This window comes from Cydia strobilella, chromosome 16 (assembly GCF_947568885.1).
Source record: "Cydia strobilella chromosome 16, ilCydStro3.1, whole genome shotgun sequence".
Classification (NCBI taxonomy): domain Eukaryota; kingdom Metazoa; phylum Arthropoda; class Insecta; order Lepidoptera; family Tortricidae; genus Cydia; species Cydia strobilella.
Window position 1 is genome coordinate 14590095 of NC_086056.1, and position 25977 is coordinate 14616071.

General features: G+C 39.4%; 1 protein-coding gene across 1 annotated transcript in view; it reads right to left on the reverse strand.

The window, feature by feature from the left end:
* The window catches only part of LOC134748584 (cyclin-dependent kinase-like 4), a 51579-nt gene that overhangs the window by 17663 nt on the left and 7939 nt on the right, over positions 1–25977 (reverse strand). Inside the window, exons 3-4 of the mRNA XM_063683375.1 lie at positions 19309–19428; positions 793–958 (exon numbers count right to left, since the gene is read on the reverse strand). Coding sequence (XP_063539445.1) covers positions 793–958; positions 19309–19428 — 286 coding nt within the window. The remainder of the gene's footprint in view (positions 1–792; positions 959–19308; positions 19429–25977) is intronic.

Consider the following 25977-nt stretch of genomic DNA (forward strand, 5'->3'; position numbering starts at 1 on the left):
AATCACGGCGCGAAGCCGCGAACGCGAGTGTGAAGCCTAGTTCGCCAATCAGCGAAATCGACTCCACACTCGCGTTCGCGGCTTCGCGCCGCGTAGTCTGGAGTGAGCTTAACAGCATGTAAGTGCGAAAGTGACGGCCATAGTGAGAGGCGATTAAAATGGAACCATGCTGCGCCCGGTCTAAAGCTACAATATATGCGACTTCAAAAACATTTTAACATGTTTAATGATATAGTCTGTCAAGCCATTTCCGTCGGTAGAAAAAAGCGACAAATTTAAAAAATGTAGGCGCGAAGGGTTATCATCCCATAGAAAATTTGAGTTTCGCGCTTTTTCTACTGACAAAGTTGTATAACAGACTATTATCTGCGAGTTTAAGGAGAGATCTCTACTTACATAAAATAAAATACTGATCATAAAACTCATAAAGCTACATGATTCTAAATTCAAGCAAACTTAAAAAAAGTAAAAATAAATAGTTACTGGTTCTCTTTCTAATATCTTGGCCGAAAGGAATCATGGCGTGGACGGAATAGTCTGAGGAGCTGCCTGGAGGAGGAAAGGAATGGTTAAAAAAGGAGGTCAGGAATTCAGTAAGGATTCACACACAACGCATGCTTATTGTAAGTACGTATGCTAGCTTACACGTACTACGCCCAAGTCTTACCTAGATCTTGTTCGAAGAGCAATAAATACTATCTATAGGTATGTATCTATATGGTTGATGCCGTTGATGGTTGCCAACCAACCATCTCACTAACTAAACCAAGTTGTGCCGTTGACAGTACGTACTGATCATCCTGGCGAAGCCGAAGTCGCACAGCTTGACGATGCCGTCGCTCGTGAGCAGGATATTCTCCGGCTTAACGTCGCGGTGGATGCAATTGTGCCGGTGGCAGTACGCCACGCCTTGCAGCGTCTGCCAGATTATCTGCTTCGAGAGGAGCTCTGGGCAACCCTGGGGACAATATACCTATATTAGTTATTAATATTTTATCTTATTAAACTCTTGCGTCACGTTCCTGATACAAGTAATAATTCTACGAAATTAAAACATGTGTATGAAAAATTGATTTATTATTTAGACAATACCTAAGACCACGTTTGTTTCATAAACCATTACAAAGGAAGTTTGCTCAACGCCGACTGAAGGTCAAGTTCTGTTGCCACATCGGACGTGCTTCCTTTCCTGTCTGTACTAACAATGCGATTAATAATGTGTCTGGTCATGGACAAATATGTGTAGTATGAATAAGTAATAGTAATAAATATGTGCCTATTATACTTGTAGAACACAGACAAAAAGGTTTCTCTTTTTTTGCGGACTACACTATAGGTTAGGTCACAGACATGTCACAGACTTTATTTGTTGATCTGATCCAAGGGTTTTTTTTTGTTAGGTTCAAGCTAATTTGGTTGTCAATACTAACGGTATGAAATGTACAATGTAAAGTAAACCCTAAATGGCTCAACAATTAAAGTCCGTCACTGTATTGATGTGCCGTCGTCGAAAGCCGTTTCAAAATGTCTGAAATTTCCATACAAAGAAAATTTGAAAACTTTTCATAGATATTTCTATAAATAATAAAATAAATAATAAAATTTCTTTATTTCGGACAAATAGTGTTAGTAAAATAAAAGGTTTCTTGGTTTTCTGTAAAATTTCCGAGAACTTTTCCATCTTTTTGTAAAACTTTCCGCAACTTGCTTGGACGTCTGTAACTATAGGTTTGCAGCAGCCGTTGGAACAAATTTTACCTAAGGGATCCTCTACACGATGGCTTAACGTAGGCCAGTCTAAGGAACAGATTTATGCGTTAGAGGGAGCAAGTAATATTGCTATCTCATTCCACCGCATAGCTGCGTCCCTTAGATTGGCCTACGTTGGGCCATTGTGTGGAGGGGCAGTTAGATTTAAAAACGTAGAAAAGCCGACAAAATGGGGTCAGCACCAGTCATGCATCTAGCGAATATGCAATCTTTGAAAGGCTATTAGGCGGCTTTGACCTCAGCTAGGCCTCTTTGCGTCTTTTTACTCGTAGTTACTTTGCTTTCGAACAATAATTTACTCGTACACATTTCCAGCCGCAGATTCTTATCTAAAACTATAAATTTTCCTTCATGACAGCTTGGCCGTTTGAAAAATTGCTGCTATGACTGGTAAAATATTAATAACAACATTAGGTACTGACAAGGTCAAGAGTCACAACATCCGGCCGCCACATTTCATGTTATAAAACTTAACTAACTTCGAACTTAGGTATAAGAAAGAAATGACTTAGGCTAGTCCTGTAACGTTGCATTTTGTTTAAAATAAATAACAATAAAAAATAATAATAAAAAATAATAATATTTCCACTCGGGTGAAGGAACACATAGCTGATGTCAAGCACCTTCGACCTAGGTCTGCAGTCTGTGAGCATGTCATGGATAAAGCCAATCACTCAATCAAGTTTGATAAGCCTCTGGTTCTTGCCAAGGAGAAGCGTTACATACCCAGAATGCTGCGCGAGGCCATTGAGATTAAGAAATATCCAAACTTTGATAGGGAAGATGGCTTTTCTCTACCACCAGCTTGGGATCCTGTAGTCCATCTGATAAAGGAGCAAGCGAGACATAGACTGTGAGACCTTAGTGTTGGATGATGTTGGACATTCTGAGCATAATAAGTTTTGAAAAGATGTGTCCCGCCGAGTTTGTTGCCGGTCCCATATTCGGATACCCTCCTACAATTTAGGAGGTAATTAAATCTTCTCGGGTCCGTGGTGTAGGGTTGGAGCCGGCGTAGTTTTTATCGCGTATATATATATATATATATATATATCTTTACTTGAAAATAATTGTAGTGTATAACTAGCCTTATGAACCGATTTTGCATGTACAACCAGCCTTAAAGTTTATAGTCTATGATTGTTCATTATTTTAGTATGTGGGTATTTTTGCACTTTGTAATTTTTCCTCAGTCACCCGTTGACCACGAACGCTGTAAAGGGTTCGAAACGTCGGGATGTATAGGTATTATAAATTCAATATACGCGATATAATCCGTTTTTCATCGCGGTAACCGAAGACAATAAAATAAATAAATTAAAATTGATTAAACTGAAATAGATATCATACACTAAAGAAAAAGTGACCAAGTCCACCGGTGGCCGAGGCGACAAACACAAATCAAAATATTTCTTAAAATAATTTGATTTGTTCCCAGTTACATTTAATGTTATTTCAGCTTGTCGTTTTAAAATGAGAGCGTAACGCGATTTTATGGGAGCGGCTTTTTGACCGCGGGTTTGTATGACTCTTAATGTTATGATGTTATGAATAACTAACTATCGCCATCATGCTATTGCACTGGTGTATATACCTACTCGTATTTTAAATACATAACTTGACGATTGTGTTAAATGTGATGAATGGATGACATAATTGTGACGTAAGTGTGAATTACAAAGACGCACTGATCATTTGAGGAACCCATGAGGAACCTATAGAGGCATCAAAAGTGACAGGTTGGGTTTTGTTCGCTACGGAGCGTAAACGATTGACATGTTGGCTACGCAGTTAGCGTCATTATGACAATTTATGACACTCAATCTTATGGATGGTATAGAAAGGATGCCAATCTCTTAAGGCAGAATTGTTGCAAAAGTGATCGCTTTTAGCTTTAAATAATAGTTCCTAATCTCTCCGGTGGCGCTAGTTAGGCTCTGGGACATAAGGCAATAAATAACCCGACCAAATTACGTAGGTTGTTTTTGGTAGTATTTCGGTGTATGGTGGCGCCGCCTAATTACTGTTTTTTGATTGTTTTTGATGGACACTTTTCATACATAGAGATTTGGCTCCTTTATATAGTCTCCATGACTCAATCTATTTTAATTTTAAAGCTCGCTCCACACTCGTGCGAGAATCGCATCTCGAAGCCACGAACGAGAGTGTGGAACGAGCGTCGCAGATCTGCGAAAACAACTCCACACTCGAGTGTGGAGCGGCTTAAGAGATAAACTGTCCATCCAAGGATGAATTTTAACGTATTTAAGTAATATTTATTAGAGACTTCAGATAAAAACCAAACGGTCGTTTGTACCTATATATATTATGATCCCTGTAGTTGAAATCTGTGTTTTAAAGATTTAACGTTAGAGTTGATTTTAGGATGCTGTAACGTATATGTGCTTGTAAATATGAATATATTTTAATGTTAATGACTGGCTATAATTATGTATGTGCAATTATTGCGATTTTATCGACGCTGTCACCATTATTTTAAGAAAGTTGGGAATATGCGTTAATCTTTTTGGTGAAGTCTATTTTTTATACCACGTCGGTGGCAAACAAGCATACGGTCAGCCTGATGGTAAGGTAAGCAGTCACCGTAGTCTATGGACGCCTGCAACACAAATATTACATGCGCGTTGCCGACCCTTTAAAATCTTGTACACTTCTTTTTTCCTATTCCTCATATTTGACGTAATCGTAACAGCATTGGTTGGTCATGGGGCCTGGGGCAGTTTTCTGAATCTAGTTTTCGAGTCTCCAAATCTTGGTCATTGAATGGCGAAGTCTCCTCTAGAATACAGCACTGTGTATTGTCACAGGGCGGACACGCTATACATCACAAAATCACTTGCGTTTCTATGTTTGAACGGCACGTCTGTACACGCGGCATGCGCCATTGTGCTGTTGCGCCAAGTTGCTTAAAAACAGTACTGAGCGGTCGGCAAAGGGTCGTCAATCTGCTGTCGCGGGGCGAGGTAATTCGAATCGGGGCGGGGCGGTGCGTGGCCGTTCTGTATGATAATACTATTACTTGGGGCATTTTCTACGAAAAGGGACCTTATTGTCGATGGCGCTTACGCCGCACGGCGTCGCGCGGCATTGTATTCTTTATTGTATTGCAGTCATGTTCATAATACATTAGGTGTTACAGTTTGAGGATGGTAGGTACATGACACCCTGTCAGGGCACTCAATTTTCTTAAGTCTAGGTAATTACATGCATCTCATACAAATAGCAATAAAATCTATTTATAATTTTATATTTTATCGACGTTTATGCAACGTTAAATGTCAAGTTCGTTTAGAAAATTAGTAAAAATAATAAAATAATGATGCTAAATATTAAATGTTAAATGTCCAGGTTAATTTATAAATATATTTAAATAATGTGAAACAATATAGTTAATATTAATTAACTATATATGTAATTTTAGAGAATGCATGAATGTCAATAAATGTTTACAATAATCATCATCATCATGTCAGGCGATAGACGTCCACTGCTGGACATAGGTCTCCCCCAAGGCTCGCCACTCCAACCGATCCTGTGCCGCTCGCATCCACCGAATTCCCGCGACCTTCACCAGGTCGTCGCTCCACCTCGTTGGAGGCCTACCGGCAGTTTGTCTTCCGGTACGCGGACGCCACTCCAGAACCTTCCGGCCCCACCGGCCATCAGTTCTGCGAGCAATGTGCCCCGCCCACTGCCACTTAAGGTTTGCAATTCTGCGAGATATGTCGGTGACCCTAGTTCTACTGCGGATATCATCATTTCTGATTCTATCACGCAAAGAAACCCCGAGCATAGCTCTCTCCATTGCCCTTTGCGTGACATTGAGCCTTCTTATGAGGCCCATCGTTAGCGCACACGTCTCAGATCCGTATGTCATCACTGGCAACACACACTGGTCAAAGACTTTTGACTTAAAGGGCCCTCCACACTCGTGCGCGAATCGCGGCGCGAAGCCGCGAACACGAATGTGGAGTCTATTTCATATCACTTACGCTATAATCAGCGAAATCGACTCCACACTCGCGTTCGCAGCTTCGCGCCGCGTAGTCTGGAGCGAGCTTAAGACACTGCGGCAATTTGGACGAAAAGATACTGTGGAGCTTCCCGAACGCTGCCCAACCGAGTCGGATTCGATGAGTGACCTCTTTCTCGAAGTTGGACCTACCTAACTGGACTGTTTGTCCCAGGTATACATCATAATTGTTGACGATTACAATAATATTTAAATAAAATTTAATTCATTCAGTTTGGGTAAGTACATAGCATTATTACAGTGTTTGGTCATTTAGAAATTCGTCTATTGTGTAATATGCTTTTTCTAGAAGAAGCTTTTTAAGCGTATTTTAAACAGTTTATCATTCGGTTCCTGTTTTATACTGTCGGGGAGTTTATTTGTGATTATAATACATTGATAATAAGGTCCCTTTCTGCACATAGCTAACTTGGTATTTGGTATGGCTAACTGATTCTTAGACCTACTATATTAGTTTTACAGACTTCTCCATTCAGAGTGGTTTCTAATAAAAAGTGCACACTCCAGTATATATATGCACAGTATGGTAAGTAGTCTATGTTTTATGAAATGAGGGCGACTGCTGTTTGGTATTCGTGTGTTTGTCAGAATACGGACGCATTTTTTCTGCATTATGAACAAATCATTGGCGCCAGTGCTTGGGTACCACAAGACCACACCATACCGGAGACACGCGTACGCATATGCAAAATATGCCGTTAGCGCTGTTTCGAAATTTGTATTTCTCTTTAGAATATTTAGCGCATAGACAAACCGTGATAATTTAGTTTTTACATTTTGAATATGACTTTTCCAGTTAACGCTAGTATCGATCGTTATCCCTAATAGTTTAAATTCACTAACTTCTTCAATAGACTGACCGTTTATTTCTAGTTTAATTTCCAAGGATTGTTTCTGAGTTGGTCTAAATTGAATGATTTTAGTTTTTTTGAAATTTATCTGTAAATTATGGTCGGTAAGCCAATTAGTGACGCCTTCAAGAGTTTTCCGTATGCGGTCGGTACATTCCGTGCTATTTGTAGTATTTAAAAGTAGTGACACGTCATCGGCGAACATAATACATGTTGTGTCTATTGTTTTTGGTAGGTCGATAATATATGCAATAAATAACAGTATATATCGGAGCATCGTTTATAATGGCGTAAGCGCCATCGACAATAAGGTCCCTTTTTATAGAAAATACCACACTTATTCTGTGGTATTGTATAGCCCACCGTACATACGAGTACAATATCCCGCTCCGCGATTGTTGAGCCATTTAGGGTCCCAGCTAAATTGCTTGTCAATACTTACGCTATGGAATGTCCAATTTAACTAGAACCCTTAATGACTCAATAATCACGAAGCGTGATGGTACAATCGCCATCAGATATATCGAAGCGGCCAAGGCGCTCACAAATATATGAACACGCCTCTATTGTCATCGAGGAGTGCGTGTTCAGATATTTTGCATTTTGTCCGCTCCGATATATCTGATGGTGACTGTACATCTCGAATGTATACTGATCAAAACACGTTAAAATGCAGACAAATGCGCTCACGCGAATATGAATGAGCATGTTCAGTATTCAACGGCAATTGATAAGGGGACGAGCAGGCTGAGGTCTCATCTCGGCTTGGCGTCATGCAGATTTGCAGATTCCGATGCAGGACGTGAACTATCCTAAATGCAACACAGTTACATGTTTTCTCTCGAATATTTTTTTCTCCAAAATAATTCAAAATAAAAAATAATTACCACAAATTAACAAATTACTAAAAAAGCAAATTATATATATGACACAAAACAAAATGTAAGATTTACATCTTAACAAAGTATTCATAAGCGAAAACAGAATTGACTTTAATATTTTTATAACCTAGGGGTCAAAATATTAGCCAGCGGTACAGGTCTAGAGGGCATCTATCTATAATAAGTTGAATATAATATATTAAGCGGTTCTCACTTTTTTGGTGAAAGCGAAATATTTGACGGAGCCCCAAATTAAAATTTTTAGTTCGGCACTGTGGACCAGATATTCCTATAGAATAGCTGGTTTTTTTCTTATTATTACAAGTATTTTCGCGGACCCCAACAAAGGCTCTGCGGAGCCCCAGGGGTCCGCGGAGCACACTTTGAGAATGGCCGTAATATTATGATTTCAGTACAAATCTCGCGCCAGCTCTTATGATCTAACAAAGCTTCTATTATTAAACTTATATTGTGACCGGGATATAGAACCCGACCCGGTCGGTCTATATCCCGGTCAACATAAGTCTAGTGAAACTAACCGTGAATCATTCAAAAAACTTAAAGCTTCTATTATCAAGACGTTAAAATACACATGTATAGATATTTTAAGCAACTTGGCTGCACTGATATATTTGTTGGCAACTACACCTATGTGTACCTACACGAGCATGTGTAATGTTATGTAACGTTTAGTATTCCGATCGTCTAATGATAAGGGCCGAGGTCTTCAATCTTCATCTCGTTATGACGCAGATTTCGATGCGAGCTCAGGTCGAGGTCTGAAGGTTCTAGATTTAGGTAAATGTGTTGAGCACGCGATCGTGCGTCTGTTATGTAATGTCTCATTTAACTGTAATAGTGGTAAATAAAGGTCGGGTAACTAATTGATGTGAGAATAAACGTAAAACTAAACTTTAACTAATCTAACATGAAACTCTTTATAATACAAGATATATACAGTGGTACTACGTAAACGAAATTAATAACTAGCTTAACCCTTAAAAGCATGATTTTTTATTTTTGGTTTGGTTTAAAAGTGCGTTCAGAAACTTAAGCTTTTTTCTGTTGAATCTGTGAGCTGTCCAATGTTCTAAAATAGGCCCTTGAGGCATTGTACCAAGGATGCTGGCGGCATTTCCTCGCTGTATCGCAATGCTGATACGTTGCCGTTGTGCGAGGAAGCCGCCAGCTCTTTTGCTCTCTCTAATCTAACTGATATAAGGAGGATATAAGTACCCGTACCACAATAAGTCACTGACAGTGTCACCAGTGTCAACACTGACATATACGGTAACGTCTACGTAATTTACTTTCTATACATCTCGCTCGCACTTATATACCAGTACGAGAGTACAAGCGACGTGTATAGAAAGTAAGTTACTTTTACACTAGCGTTAAATGACAGTGCCAGTGCCAGTGCGTGGTGGTAGCTAAATTATTCTAAGGGGAAGGTGTATCTGTATAGCCTCTTCAAACGTCACCAATAATCGCAAGCTATTTGCTCATTGCTCCTACTTACACGTAGCCAGCAATTATCTGAAATCGCATGACATTTCTTGCAATGTCCTTTAGAGAGACACCACACTAGCGTCGTTTGACAATCAGCGTTTAGTAAGCGCCTCGTAGCCAGCAATTATCTGAAATCGCATGACATTTCTTGCAATGTCCTTTAGAGAGACACCACACTAGCGTCGTTTGACCATCAGCGTTTAGTAAGCGCCTCGTAGCCAGCAATTATCTGAAATCGCATGACATTTCTTGCAATGTCCTTTAGAGAGACACCACACTAGCGTCGTTTGACTATCAGCGTTTAGTAAGCGCTAATAGCCCGCTCCAGACTACGCGGCACGGAGCCACGAACGCGAGTGTGGAGTCGATTTCGCTGATTAGCTAACTCGCGTTCGCGGCTTCGCGCCGCGATTCGCGCAAGAGTGTGGAGGGCCCTTATGGAAAATGGCGTCGCTGCACAGTTGCGCCAACGTTGCGGCGAGCAGCAGCCATAAGGCCCCTCCAGACTATGTGCGTGAATCGCGGCGCGACTTCGCGGAGAGAACATGGCGACGTTGACGTATGACTCCACACTCGCAAACTTCACGGCGATTTCGCAGTTTGGTTCTCGCCAATATGGCGGAAAAGCATCAGCTGATCGAGCTTAACTGCTAGTTATCTATGGCATCATACGTGATTTAGCTATTCTTCCATTTTGTTTTGTTGTAAAACCGTAAAATATAGCCGCTTTATATAATATAATTATTATTTATCTTGCCACATATGAGTCAAAGTAGTGCGTAATGTGGAGTCTTGCCAGTTCGCGCTTCGCGCCTCCTTTGACGCGGGCTAATAATCCGACAAAAAACGGGGAACTAAGCGCGAAGGCGTGAACAATCTGCGAAATCGACGCCACACTTACGTTCGCGGCTTCGCGCCGTGATTCGCGCATGAGTGTGGAGGGACCTATAGAGTTGACTAAATAGACGCCGACGCTTAGTGTGGGGTCTCTCTAAAATCGCATTGCGATCCATTTATTGCAAGGTCTGTAGAAGCCTTTAGACAAATGTTTTGTTGTCGTTGCGACCAACAGTACTGATGCAATGCTGACAAGGTTGTATTTGCTGTAGCTATCGAACATTCACACTGTGTTACGAAATAATTGGAAACGATTTGAACATTTAGAACTATGTACAATTGTACACACAGTTGTGTGCAATACGCAGCGTACTACGTAGGCCAACAACACGCGAACGCGAAGCGGTCCCATTCGTAGTGCTCGTAAGGCCGGTCTTTACGAAGTAATATATATGTCTATGATTTTACTAGTGACCAACAATGTGTTTTCACAAAATCATTGGGTCAATGGGACCATTACTCGCATAAAATTCAATTAAAAATCGAAAGTGACTGAACATTAGATAAAACTCGAAGAACGACGGTTTATCTTAACTTTCGATTGATAATAAATATTAAATTCACAAAATTCGCTAACGATCTATTTGTGAATTCAATGTCAAATCCAGTGTAACTCCTTTCTCTTATTAGAGACCATTAATTAATTAAAACTGCCAACCTCCATACAAATTTGAGATAATTTAGAGGTCTCCGATTTATTGCGACATGCATTTAGCGACTTAAATTTTAACCTGCTCATTGCATTGAATTCTTTTGATAGTGGGAAAAACGTAAGAATTGACTGGTTACTCGCCAGAAAAAAATAAAATAAAATTATTAACGTAGCCCGAACAAGCCGTTTTACGTTATAAAATTTTTAAACGCCGTGGACAGATACACCCCAGGCCAAAAGTATGGAAACAAAGTTGTTTACTTTAATATCTCATGTTTCTATCTTTGTTGTATATATTTGTAAACAAAGACTTACATTTGGCAAACCCAAAAGATTAAAAATACACGTTTAATATCAAAACATCCTAAAATATATTCAAAAAACTAAAAAAATAAAGTAGGAAAAAGTTACATAATTATACCTACCCTTTAATTACATGACAAAAATGTTGAATTGGCAACTATCACAGCCAGAGTAATTTACTTTTAAAATGTTCTATTATTCGTTTTACCAAATTGTCAATGAGTAGTATAAAATCCATCGCTTAAAAGATCACACTTTCCTATTGAAATACAAGTTTGTTTCCATACTTTTGACCTGGGGTGTATATGTACTAATTATAAATTGTAAGATATACATTATCCAGCTAATTTCGCCGCAGTCTGATAAATAAGACAAAACATCGTGTATCTTCGTTATACCGGCGTTGAAACGAGCACGCTTGATGAAAAATTCTATGGCGGTTAAAAGGTTAATCACGAGGTTATAATACAAGACATAAATCATACCATCAGCATAGAATATTCAGCGATTTATGGGATCTTTTGTCATTATCCTCAACAGGAAATAACGCATCCAAAGATTCGCCAAAACAAATGTCGCAAATTAACTTTCTGTAACATTATCAGTCTTCATATATTCTCTCGTCTCTCCTATACTCAATATTCTGTATTTGCGGAAGCCCATTCCGGTTTGAACCGAGTCGTAAAAATATACAACAGTTAGCTGTTACCGGGTCACTCACGTGTGACCTTAGAACGGTTTATGGTTTGTAAGCGATGTGCGGCTTGTGGTTAGTGCACAATGCCGCTTATTATTGAAAGAAAGAAAATACATTTATTTAACGCCACAAATAGTACATAAATAAAAAGAAGACATGTAGACTTAAAAAACATTAGATGCTAAAATAGGATCCCCACCCCACTCAGCATAACGCCGCGATCCGTACAGATATTATTTTAAATAGGTTGCAAAATAGCGAACGGGAACGGGAATGTCTGCAACACCACAGGTACGGTTCGGCTGAAGTAGTTTGAAAACTACACCAGCATTACTGCTGCAGTAAATCGCGGCCGCAAATACCAAAAATCCAGGCAGCGACACCAATTTTTATGTCGTTATTGAATCGAGAACATTCTTAGAGTTTTGAATGATTCACGGTTACTTTCACTAGACTTATATTGACCGGGATATAGACCGTGATTACCATTTGTATTATTTGTGAGCTCCCGATATTTCGACGCAGTTACATGCATCATGTTCACGGGTGACTGAAGATAGCGGGTGGGTGTCAAAGTTGTGTAGACAGCGCTCTGTCCTGGTGTATACAAAGTTGAGTGCAGCTGTGGTAGTTCGTACATTGGGCAGACCAAACGCACTATTGCCTGCAGAATTAAAGAACACATTGCTGCGGTCAAGAACAATGACGTTCGCAAGTCAGCTATGGCTCAGCATCTCCTTGAGTCGGGTACAAATCACTGGATCGAGTTGCATAGTCCCAAGGTCATTTCGACAGAACGCCACTATATACCAAGATTGGTAAGAGAAGCCGTTGAAATTCACAAATACAAAAATTTCAATCGTGAAGATGGGTTTAAACTGTTTGTGTAAAAAACCAGTGATATCCGAATCAAACACGCGTAGTGACACCGTGAGTGTAGTGTGTTTGGACAGACCAACGAGTGTGAACGCGACCGGACCAACAAGTGTGAATGCGACCGTTGGTAACGTTGAAAGTGAACGCAGCCGACGCGCAAGAATGAGGGTAGACAGAGCGCTGTCTACACAACTTTGACACCCACCCGCTATCTTCAGTCACCCGTGAACATGATGCATGTAACTGCGTCGAAATATCGGGAGCTCACAAATAATACAAAAGGTAATCACGGTCTATATCCCGGTCAATATAAGTCTCGAGAACATTCTACCATGACAATGACGACAGATCTCCGGCAGACATATCTGGTACCTAATTCGCGTAATATCTACAAACAACAACACCCGTAACTGTCCATCGGTGGGTCTTATGCCTTTTGTAATAATGTTTACGAACTGTCAGTTAACAGTGTGGGCGATGGATGATAAGCTGTGACGGAAAAATAATAAACACCCAAAATGTAGATTAACTAAAAGCCATTGCGACGACAGCTTGACTCCGCCTGACCCTTGCATGCTTGTAACGAATTCATTAAATGAAATTGCATGCTAAACTATACTATGACAATACTATTACTTATTCTGTGACTATACCATCAATATTAAATGTACTCTAAAGAAACTAATGAAAACGCATGGATGAAGGTTGACAAGTAAAAAACTTTATTTCAAAGACAAGATGCATAGACACACATGTTGTACATATTATTAACTAGATGGCGCTAGTGACCCTATTTTAGCTTATTTTGATATAAATAACAACACCCCCACTATATCAAAATAACAAATAAACTAATATTTAACAGGTGTAAACCGGTGAAACTATTTATTTTTATTTTATTATAACAGCAATTCCACAGGCAAAAAAAAAACAAGTTATTTATTAAACATGAAACTAAATATGTAAAATGATTTACTAACAATGAACATTAATAAAATCATTTCTGAACCACACCAAGTGTTTTCATAAACCTGTAATGTTTCACCTCCGGTAAACCTTTCGTTAACAGGTCAGCGGGCATGTTAGCGGTTGGCAAATACTTTGTTTCCACAATATCATTACTAATCACTTCTCTAATGAAATTATATCTAACATCAATATGCTTAGAACGCTTATGTGATTGATGATTATTTGCCAGCTTCAATGCGCTCTGACTGTCATTGTATATTACAATTTTATTACTAAAACCCATCAGTTCCACTTCAAGGTTTTGCAAGTAAATGGCTTCACGGCAAGCTTCTGATAAAGCCATGTACTCACTCTCGCATGAGCTCAAAGCAACAGTCCTTTGTTTTTTGCTCTCCCAAGAAATAGCAGAACCAGACTTCATAAAACACAAACCTGTATATGACCGTCTGTCAATAGCATCGCTCGCCCAATCGGCATCTACAAAACCTACCAGTTCTGCTTTTCCTTTGGAATATTTCAAACAATAGTCTTTTGTTCTCAATAAATATCTTAACACTCTTTTAGCATAGTTCCAATGAACATATGAATAACTATTATTAAATTGACTTAAGTAACTAGTAGCATAAGAAATATCAGGCCGAGTTAATACTGATAAATACATCAAGCTACCTATAAGTTTTTTGATATGGCAGTTTTTCTTCACAATCATTTGTTTTTTCAACATTCAATTTACATTCTATAGGAGTCTCAACAGGGTTGCAATCTTCCATATCAAACTTTTTTAACAACATCTCTATATAATTCTCCTGATCTATAGTAATGACATTTTTATCCTTATTCATATTAATTCTCATGCCTAAGTATTGTTTCACTTGACCCAAATTCTTTAATTTAAACTTTTGGCTCAGTGCCTTTACAAGATTATCTTTTTCTGTACTATGATTTGAAAATATTAAAAAATCATCAACATAAACACCAACAATAGTTTTATCATTATTGTTATGATTCTTTATAAATACACAAGGCTCAAGTTTACTCTTAGTATATCCTAAGTTACACAAAGTTTCATCAACTTTTTTATACCAAGCAAGTGATGACTGCTTTAAGCCATAAACAGCCTTTTTTAATTTTAACACTTTATTTGAGTCAGTGACAGGAAAACCTTCTGGCAAATGCATAAAAATGCTTTCTTTAAGGTGACCATTAAGAAAGGCTGTTGTGACATCTAAATGAGTGATATCCATTTCTAACTGTACACTCAAAGCAAATAGTAACCGCAAAGTTGAGTGCCTAATAACGGGAGAAAAGGTTTCTTGATAGTCCACACCAAGCTTTTGTGTAAAACCTTTAGCTACAAGCCGCGCACGATATCTCACTCTATTGTCACAATCACGTTTCTTTTTTAAGACCCACTTACACTGCACTACACTCGCGTTATCTGGAGCATCGACAACTTCCCATACCTCGTTGTCTTCGAAAGACTGCAGTTCATCTGCCATCGCCTGCAACCACTGTTGTTTCTCAGGTCCACTGATAGCGTCTGCATACGTCATCTCATCTTCTCCCACGTAGCTGCTGGTGCATGTATTTGCAAAACCATATCGCTCAGGTATCTTCCTCTCTCGCTTCAGTCTGTCATCATTGACTGTGTCCAATCCTTCTGTGACCTCTGCTCTTCTCGGTGAAGCATTTTCTGAAGACAATTGATTTTCAGGTTTTAACTGTGACAGAGCATCTGTTCTATGAGTAGTATCTTCTAAAAACTGCTGCTGTCCATCCTCTTCATGCTGTTCACCTTCATCGTCCACATCAAGATACTCTGACTCAGACTCACTGGACTGGATAATCGGCTCTAATTTAACCACAGATTCCTGTGTCAACTCCCCCACTGAATCTGTGTTTTCTATACAAACTGTGAATGTATCCTCATTCTTCTTCTTCTCTAAAATCACTACATCTCGACTTGTTGTGATCTGATTCTTTACAGGATCATAAAGTCTGTAGCCTTTTATATTTTCAGGAAATCCTACAAGTATGTGTTTCTTGGACTTTTTGTCCCATTTAGTCCTTTTTTCTTTAGGGATGTGTACCATGACAGGGCTTCCAAAGATGCGCAAACCTTCTAAATTTGGCTTTTTTCCTGTCCACATCTCGTATGGAGTTTTTTCTATCACCGACGCTACTGACCGGTTCTTTATGTATACGGCAGTATTGGCAGCTTCTGCCCAGAATTTCTTGTCTAGGCCGGCTTCAAACAAAAGACACCTTGCACGTTCCACGATCGTACGGTTGCTTCGCTCGCTAAGACCGTTCTGCTCGGCTGTGTAGGGGTTGGTTTTCTGGTGTACTATACCTTCATTCTTTAAGAAATCTTCAAATTCTTTACTACAGTACTCACGGCCTTGGTCCGTTCTTAAAAATTTAATTTTCTTGTCTTGACTGTTTTCCACCATTGACTTGAACTCCTTAAAATGACTTAGTGCTTCACTCTTGGCTTTAAGGAAATAAATGAAAGTCATTCTGGTAAAATCGTCAACAAAAATAATGAAATATCTTGCACCACCAATTGAATTTTTCTCCATAGGACCACATATGTCACTATGAACAACTTGAAGGATCTCTGTGGCTCTTGTGCCTGGTGAGAAGGGTAACCTTGACTGTTTTCCTTCACAGCACACTTCACAGTTTAATTTACTTCCCGTGAATGTTCCAGGGAAATCTATTCCATCCACTAATCCGCGCTTCATCCTGTTTAAATCACTGGCATTTATATGACCGAGACGGCTGTGCCACGTCTGACCATCAGCTGTTGTTGAAGATAGCATACAGCTTGGTGTTGTTTCTAGTTTTAACTTGTAAACACCGTTGACTAGGTCTGCTTCTGCCACTAAATTTCCTAGTTTGTTCCGAATCCAACATTTCTTAGGACCAAAATGTACAGTATTTCCATTTTTGGTCAATTCACTGACCGATAATAGGTTAGTCGTAAGGTCCGGCACGCACAGGACATTTTGCACATTCACGGCGTAGCCGTGACTAGTCGTGATGTCCATGTTTCCGGAACACAAAACAGGAACTTTTGTACTATTTGCTACGATAACGTCTGGAATATCCGGCGAAAACTCTTTATTTTGCAGCCAAGTTTCATTCGCTGTAAAGTGCTGACTCGCACCCGAATCTACGTAAAAATCACTTTTATTGAAGTCTCCACTAAGAAAAACAACGCTAAACGCGTTAGTCTGCTTTTTCTTTTCTGTTTTTTCACTTAACAGTGGACATTGGCTTCGATAATGGCCTGCGTTCTTGCACCTGTAACAGATTATATTTTTCGTGTTTCCATTTGAGTTTGACGTTTGAGAGGTTTGTTGTCTATGCTTGCTAGTGTTGCCACACTTCTTCTTCAAGTAACTTTTTGCAAGTAATGCTGAATTGCTTTCCGTCTCACTTACTTGACTTGTTTCCATATCGAGTAATTTGGTTTTAATTGAATCTGCCGTTATACTGATACCAGAGTGCTCGATGGCCATAATCATAGGCATAAATCTTTCTGGTAAACCAGCTAGCATCAATGAACCTACCCACTCATCATCGATTTTGAAACCTGTACCACTTAATCTTTGCGAGGTTTCAACAATTTGTGTCACATAATTCGTCATATTTTCACAGTTTTCCAATCTGATGGATATTAAATGACGAAGCAAAGAAATTCTCCGCGAAAATCCTGAATCGTCGAACAAAGTCTTCAACGTTGTCCACAATTGCTTCGTGGTCTTTGCACTCTTTATATGCACAAATAACGATGAATCAATAGTCAAAATCAGTTTCGCTCGTGCTTTTGCATCTGCAGTGTCTACTGCTGCTGTTGCACTCCCGCCTGTTTGAGGTTCTTCCTTCAGATACTTGTTCGCGCCTTCAAGTATCAGCAAATTTTCTACTGCGAACGCCCAATCATCGTAATTTTCGCGACCCTTAAGCTTCGGCACGTTCGTCAGAAAATTGGAAGTCATTTTCACGCACTAAACACGAAAAACACTAAGACTTTCTAATTAAAAACCGGGATTATAGCCCATAACCTCTAAAGAAACTAATGAAAACGCATGGATGAAGGTTGACAAGTAAAAAACTTTATTTCAAAGACAAGATGCATAGACACACATGTTGTACATATTATTAACTAGATGGCGCTAGTGACCCTATTTTAGCTTATTTTGATATAAATAACAACATGTACCTTGTGTTCTAGGCGAACGCGAAGCGGCGCGGTGCGGCGCGGAGTGAATCAATCCATAGAGTATATTGAATAGTAGAATCAATCCTTTTTGATTCCCTATTAGAAGTGTCCTACGTGGACGATCTCGTTGCGAACAACTCGCGAACGCGCTGTAAGTAGGCGCGGCGGGCCCTCGGCGGCGTTCGCGTTCGCAACGAGATTGCCCACCCACGTAGGACACTTCTATAGGAATCAAAGGATTGATTCACCCCGCGCCGCGCCGCGCCGCTTCGCGTTCGCGTATTGTTCGCTTACGTAGTACGCTGCATAAGAAGGAAAGAAAGCTGTCCATTAGTTGTTTGGCGATATTTTGGCCAGTATTGTAAACATTTTCATGTAAAATGTTGCCAAGACGAAACTATAAGGCTCGCACTGTCAAAAAGTTATCAGATCTCTTGTAGAGCCAAGCTTCTAACTCTACAAGCCCTCTTCACAAACTCTACACCTTAGTCAAAATATATGTGGCTTGGCCGTTTCGTCCTGATAACTTTTTATGGTTTCGTCTTGGCAACATTTTACATGAAAATGTTTTTGGTGGGATTTCACTTCTTTTTGTAAGTTGCTTATGTTATAACAATCTTCAATCCCCTAATTTAAAGGGTTGAGGGTGATTTCCTAAAAATCCTGAAATACGTCTCTTATATCTTTTATATCTCTATAATCTGCTTTTTACTATATATATACTTACCTCATTTAATACTTTCGCGTTTTGAACACATATTATATCACATTTACAATCGGGTCTATCGCGAATTTATTTTGTTACCAGTGAAACCTGTGTCGAAACGTCGGTAAATAAAGGTAACAAAATAAATTCGCGATAGACCCGATTGTAAATGTGATTTAATATATACCTCACTACTGATTCCCCATACAAACTTCAACTTTTGGCCCTTAAAGGGTGATTTTCGGGTTGAAAACTATTTAATAACCTTCCCCATAACAAAAACTATCTACATACCAAATTTCAACTAAATCGGTTCAGCGGTTATGGATTCCCCATACAAAATTCCACCCCGCTTTTCACCCCATTAGGGGCGAAAAATTTCAAGTTATGGATTTTTTTGTTGTTTGTGTACTAATACTATCTTAAATACCAAGTTTCAGCTTCCCAGGACTTCAGGAAGTACCCTAAGAGTTTTGAGGATCATCATTGAGTGAGTGAGTCAGTGACGAAATTGGGGTTTTTTTAGATTAGATATGAACAAAATCTAAAGTATAAGAGCTATGCAATTGAATATGTTTATACTCAGGTAATGAGGCCAATACTGTCATCATATCCCTAGAATTTTGTTTATATCTGGTATAATCTAAACCCAAGCTATGAGGGTTCAAAAACACGACGATACGTTTCGAGAAAAGGTAGATAGTGCTCTTGCGCTTCGCTTTGCTCGTCTTGGCGGGGGCACTGCCGTGCCCCCAGATATGTTAACCTTACAATAGTGTATTCTTGGCTTTATGATTGCACTACGATATGCAATAGGGCACACGAACCAACTTTCTTATGTGCCGATAATTATTAGTCAATTACCAACTAGGGTCAGTTGTTAATGTGGCAGGTGTCGGCCATTCTACTTACAGCTGGGTGTTTTTCTAGCTCGTTCAGAACAGTATGATCGCAGTACTCAAAGACGAGGTGCAGTTTACGCTTACGGCGGAACACTTCGATCAGGTTTACAAGGTTTGGGTGCTTCAGGTTCTGAAACAACAGACATAATTATGGTCAGATTTGTCCGTGACGAAATGTCGAGGGCTTCATCCAAGGGCCTGAGACTCTTTGATAGAGAAAGATAGTCTTATTGCGATTCCTATAAGAGGTAAGAGAAAATAGTGCCATACTTTGTCCTTATCACCGACCCGGGTGGCAGCATAGGTAGGAGGCGATGGCGAAATACCGAAATTTATAAGAGTGAAAGAGAAAAAATCCTATGCTGCCCAAATTTTATATGAATATTGTTTCTCTTACCCCCGGTCGCTCGGTGGCGCGTCTATAACTACTTGTAAATACTATGTCTATGGCTTCATCAAGGAAGACCGATGATCTGTTAAATATTGCAGAACAATCGCAGAAGCGCAGAACCCATGGCTTATTTAAAATAGGGAGTGCACATACTAAACCAAAACTAACTACATACATACATAGAGTAAATTATACATACTTGGGCCTTAAACAATTTTTGACAAGTTTTCACTATGACATTCGTTCGTTTACAGGTGGCCTATCGCGAAAAGCGAAAATCTTAATTTCGTTATCTGCCTCTCTATCGATCAAATAGGCAAGAGTGATAGAGAGGCAGAAACTGAACCGATTTTCGTGTTTCGCGGTAGACCCTGTGATTGTGCTAGTGACGTCCTCTACGCAGAGTTTGCGTAATATTCATTACTCAAATCAATTCTGATTTAGAGTCCATACGGGATTGGGCGTGCAAATTCGGTTTGAAGATTAATGCCCAGAAGTCGCAGGCAATTGTCATTGGTGGCCCTTACAATGTAGCTAAGCTCTCAGACATGGTGATACCTGACATTTTTTTTGATGGGACTAAAATCCCCTTTTCCTCTACTGTCCGAAATTTGGGTGTCATCATGGACCAGACGCTTTCCTGGGAACCCCACGTGGCTGAGGTGAGTAAAAAAATTTTTGGTTCCCTACACTCTCTTCGACGACTTCAGAATTTCCTCCCTCTTCGTACCAAACTGACTCTTGCCCGCTCTCTCTTGCTCCCTCTACTAGACTATGGTGACATTGCGTTCTTGGATCTTAATGAGGAATTGCTGAATAAACTTGAGCGCTTACAAAATGTCTGTATCAGGTATGTGTATGGCCTCCGTAAATACGACCACATTTCTAATTTTCGTAAGCAGCTCGGGTGGTTACCGATCCGCCAGCGCAGGGATGTGCATGTTCTGTCGTTGCTTTTCAACATACTCTTCAACCCCTGTTCCCCATCTTACCTAACCGAGAGATTTAACTATCTGGCTGAAGGAAGTGATCACCGCTTACGTTCTAGTGCTAATCTTACGCTTGCTATCCCTTCGAATAAGTCTCGAACGTACGAAAATTCATTCACAGTGCGCGCGGTGAAGTTGTGGAACGAGCTGCCCCTGTCGCTCAAACGGTCCCGGTCTGTAGCATCACTCAAAGTTAATCTGAAAAAGCTTTGGCTTTCCCACGAACTGTGATTTGGTTGAGTGCTAATATATATATATATATATTATTTATATATTATATATATATATATATATTTATTTAATATTTATTTAGTACTATATATTTATGTATGCTAGTACATATTTATTTTATTGCATAATGCAATTGATGTATTTTAGTTATTCGTAGACGTTAATATTGTAGTTTTCCTTCTTAAATATTATTGTACGTTCTGTAAGTTTGTCTATCTATCTAATTCGAATTTTCCACTCATTTACTCTAAGGTTAGCTGGAAGAAATCCCTTATAGGGATAAGCTCGCCTTTGTACCTAAATTTATATGAATTTCATGTTATCAATTTTTGTTTTGTACAATAAAGTGATTTACTACTACTACTACTAATATTCCCTATACATTAAAAATATTTTATAGGCTAACATTCCTCTACATAATTTCATAATATTAAAATTAAAAACTATTCAAACGATAGAACGGCTTGGCCCCGGATTCGGCAGTTTGCCTTGGAACCTCCGAAACACGACACCGAGGCATTGAGGTCGGCGCACTCGTTTCTCGTTGGTCCTCTGCAGCAGCCGCGGGCGCCGCACGCGCACCACAATAGAGTTGGTGCACGCAGTGGCGCGCGACCGACGCGGACTTTATAGAATACAATAGAATAGAATAGAAGATGTTTTATTCAAAACTTATCTTATCTTATAGTTTCGGGGGCCCTTGCGGATACACTTCGACCCATAGGGATCTTTTGTGCAGTTGTGCACCATCTCCATATGATGATGGACCTTATGGGTAGCGTTTTGAATTCCTTTGGTTCTAGATAGCCTGTTCCAAAGTCCTTCATTCTTTTTTGGCGAGGGCGTCACATTCACACATAAGGTGTTCTATTGTCTCTTCCTCTTCGCCACACATACGACAATCGGTGTTGTCAGGGTGCCCCATCTTGGCCAGGATTCCCTTAACCCCGTAATGGCCAGTAAACACCCCCGTTCAAAACTTACGCCACGCCAGTCATGGCAAAACAAGGACCGTCCAAAAACAAAAATGAAACACCTGTATATATACGCTTATTTGATACAAATAAACATTCATTCATTCATTCATTCCTAACTAATAAACACTGACATAATATCATCACTATTAACGCTTGTTACACATTCGATTATAATGTATGTAAAGTATTTAGCTACAAAAACGAACGCCTGTACTTGCATAAGCAAGCGCATGCAATGCAGTACAGATATTATGCATTGTGTTGTTTGGTTACCTATATGAAAATGTTAGATAATTGAATTCAATTGAAATCATTTAGGTATTTCAGGCTTTAAGAGTCCCCGGCAAGCTCGGCCGAATTGCACCTCCATACAAACGTAGTTCCGCTCTCATTTTAAAACTACATGTTGGATTGTAATGAAACTTTGCACATACAATGGCATGAGGTATATCCAGTTTATAAAACAAACGAAATAGAGCAAAATATAGTTTTGTACGAAAAATTTAAATTCGCTGTTTTTTTTTAACTATGGTATCCGAAGCTACATAAACTAATTACAGACATAGATATACCTTATCCTATTGTAAGTACAAAGTTTCAAAGCAATCTGGCTAGTCGTTTTAAAATGAGAGTTGAACTACGTTTGTATGGAGAACCGAGCTTGCCGGAGACCCTTAAATGGTGCCCCTAATCGCAGAAATATGACATAATTTCGTAAATACCCCGCGTACTTGTATAAGTACTTATTAAATTCGAATTTTGAACTCTTATGCGAGGTTTAGACTAGCAAGAACTTGCATGAAATTTTGCGGTATCTGATCAAACATTTGAATGCAGTTTACCTCAGTATATATTAGTCGGCAATGTAACGTAAATTGCATGCAAGTTCTTGCTAGTCTAAACCTCGCTTTAGAGATATCAAAGAAAGTTCCAAATTCAAAAGCGCAAAAATTGGCTTGGGTCTTATGAGGAAAAGGGTGCTGGGTGCTTGTTTCACCGATGTTGCCAACATCCTATAAGCAGATCTTGATGAGGTGATGGCAATAGGATCAACTTTGAAGCATCCATATCATTTAAAAACATAATTTGCTAAACGATCTTCGAGATATCAGGGAGCATAAAAAGGTAGGTAACGTACCTAGGTAGGTATATATGTGGACTGCCCCATACTCTGGCACTCAATTAGATTGCGTTTAAATTTGTAATTTGTGATTATATTTTAAACATCTTTAGGCGCGACTAGAGGGTAACTCAGTTTTTTTTTTGACGAAAGTGACGCTCAATATGACACACGTCAAAGTGCCAACATACCGATTGCATCAAAGAAGTTTTACTTCAATCGCGTAAAGATTACACGCACACACTTTTTTTATTTGTATTTATTTTATTAATTATGATTATTTTTTGATTGTTTTTATAATTTGTATTTAAACTTTATTAAAATTCAAATTTAAATATTTATGAAAAAACAGTGAAATTAGGGGTTTCCTCCTTTTTTATGTCGCTTACAAAGTAAAGTCGGTGTCTATGTCATAAAGCTCATTCGGCGTGCTAATATTTTTATTTTACCACAAGCATAGTTTAAAAAAACCATCCAAGTGCGAGTCGGACTCGCGCACCGAGGGTTCCGTACTTTTTAGTATTTGTTGTTATAGCGGCAACAGCAATATAGGTACATCATATGTGAAAATTTCAACAGAACTGTCTATAGCTATCACGGTTCCTGAGATACAGCCTGGTGACAGACAGACGGACAAACGGACAGACGGAGTCTTAGTAATAGGGTCCCGTTTTTACGCTTTGGGTACGGAACCCTAAAAACCTTTAAGCGCGACTTAAAAATCCTTTAAATTAAAATAGACAAATTAACCTCCATGACCGTGACCCGTGACACTGGGAAAAACGTTCACCTATAGAGAAAACCCGCGCGTATGTGCTATGACATAATACTTAATAACAATAACAATAACAAGACATGTTTAGGACTCACAAATCTAGAATGTTAAGCCCGTCACAGACGGAGCGATAATATATATATATTAAGTCTGTTTTTCGCTCCTAATTTTTACAATAATCAAAAAATCGAAAAAAGCCAAACGTAGCGATACGTTTGGCTTTTTCGATTTTCGATCTCTCGTCACCGGTGTGTTTGCATACAGACTCATACCTACATGCCAAATTTCAGCCTTCTAAGACTTCAGGAAGTAGTCTGTATTTTCTATGACACGAATTTCATGTTTCGGGCAGTGAAAATTAAGGTATCTATAAAATCTAAAGTATAATAGGTAGCCTAATAAAACTTGGTGTTTTTGATGAGTCTACTAACTACATGGTAAACAAAAAATTTCAGCTCTCTAGCATTATCCAAGCCGAAACTACGAGGGTTCGAAAATAACGTGCCGAAAAAAGATAGGCACTGTCTTTTGCCCTTTGTCTCGCCTTGGCGGGGGCACGGCCGTGCCCCTAGACACAGCCTTTTACCCTTTGTCTCGCCTTGGCGGGGGCACGGCCGTGCCTCCAGATTGACAAGTCATTTCAAAAAAATTAAGAGACTGAAGGACAAAAACAAATTATTTTTTGTTAACAAACGCATAATAATATGTTTATTGTTTGTCATATAAGGAAGTCCTGTCAAATTCTTATTGTGTACTAATTGAAAACACGTGTAACAAAACGTTTTTTCCTTGGTATTGTGAAATTTTTTAATGGCACCGTGGCACGTGACTGAGGGATTTTTTTGTTGGTAATTGGAAGATTATATACCTAGTGTACCCAGTGTGTACCTACCTAGATATTTAAAAATGTATTGAGATGGTCATACTGAACAAGGTTTCCCATGGGACCAATATGAAAATATACTCCGGGCCCATACATCTCATTTTGTCTTCTTCGGGCCCTCTTCCCGACATAAAGGGCCTTGCTTGACAGACAGACAGACGGGCGGACGGAATCACAGACGGAACACAAAGTAATCCTATAAGGGTTCTGTTTTTTTTTTCCTTTTGAGGTACGAAACCCTAAAAATAGTGGTATCTTTTTTAAATCTGGATATAATATGAGTGTACTTACTTACTTACATATCACTATCACTACATATATAGTATAAAACAAAGTCGCTTTACGATGTCTGTATGTCTGTCCCTATGTATGCTTAGATCTTTAAAACTACGCAACGGATTTTGATACGGTTTTTTAAATAGATAGAGTGATTCAAGAGGAAGGTATTTGTAAAGGTTTTGTGTAAATTAGTTGAACTACCCTACCCGTGCGAAGTCGGGGTGGGTCGCTACTCGCTAGTATAGGGGCATTTTCTACGAAAAGGGACCTTATTGTCGATGGCGCTTACGCCGCACAGCGTCGCGCAGCATCGTATTTATATCGGAGCATCGTTTATAATGGCGTAAGCGCCATCGACAATGAGGTCCCTTTTTATAGAAAATACCACATATACATATAATGTAGTTTGTACACAAGTGGATGTAAACTGTCTTTCCTTCGTATTATACGTCACCGCCATTACACTCATTAACTAATGCAATATTCATGTGCGTGTGAGTGAAGCCGATGGGATCGGTGACTAATATCAAGTCAATGACTATTATGTATTGATTGGTCAGCGCTTCTCAAGGTTGAATAGGAAATAACAATTTATTAGTAATAAAGTTAGTACAGTGATATCTACAATCAGATATATTATAGAGTAAATTTTGAGCTTTAAAAAAATATTTTTCTGACCTCCGGCCAGAAAGCGTCAACTTTCGGCCCGCTGTGCTAAATGAAGTCGCCACTTTCCGGCTCGGTCGAACAGAAAAATTGTACCATACATTCTTTACCTATTTCAATCCGACCCAATGTTTTGCTATAGCCCGCTCCAGACTACGCGGCGAGAAACCGCGAACGCGAGTGTGCAGTCGATTTCGCTGATTAGCGAACTAGACTCCACACTCGCGTTCGCGGCTTCGCGCCGCGGTTCGCGCACGAGTGTGGAGAACCCTTAAGACACAAAGACCCCTCTTTGTTGTTTGGAGAAGTTTGGAGGTTGGTTCTGAGACACGTTTCACAAAATACGAGCTAACCTATGGGGGTTAAAC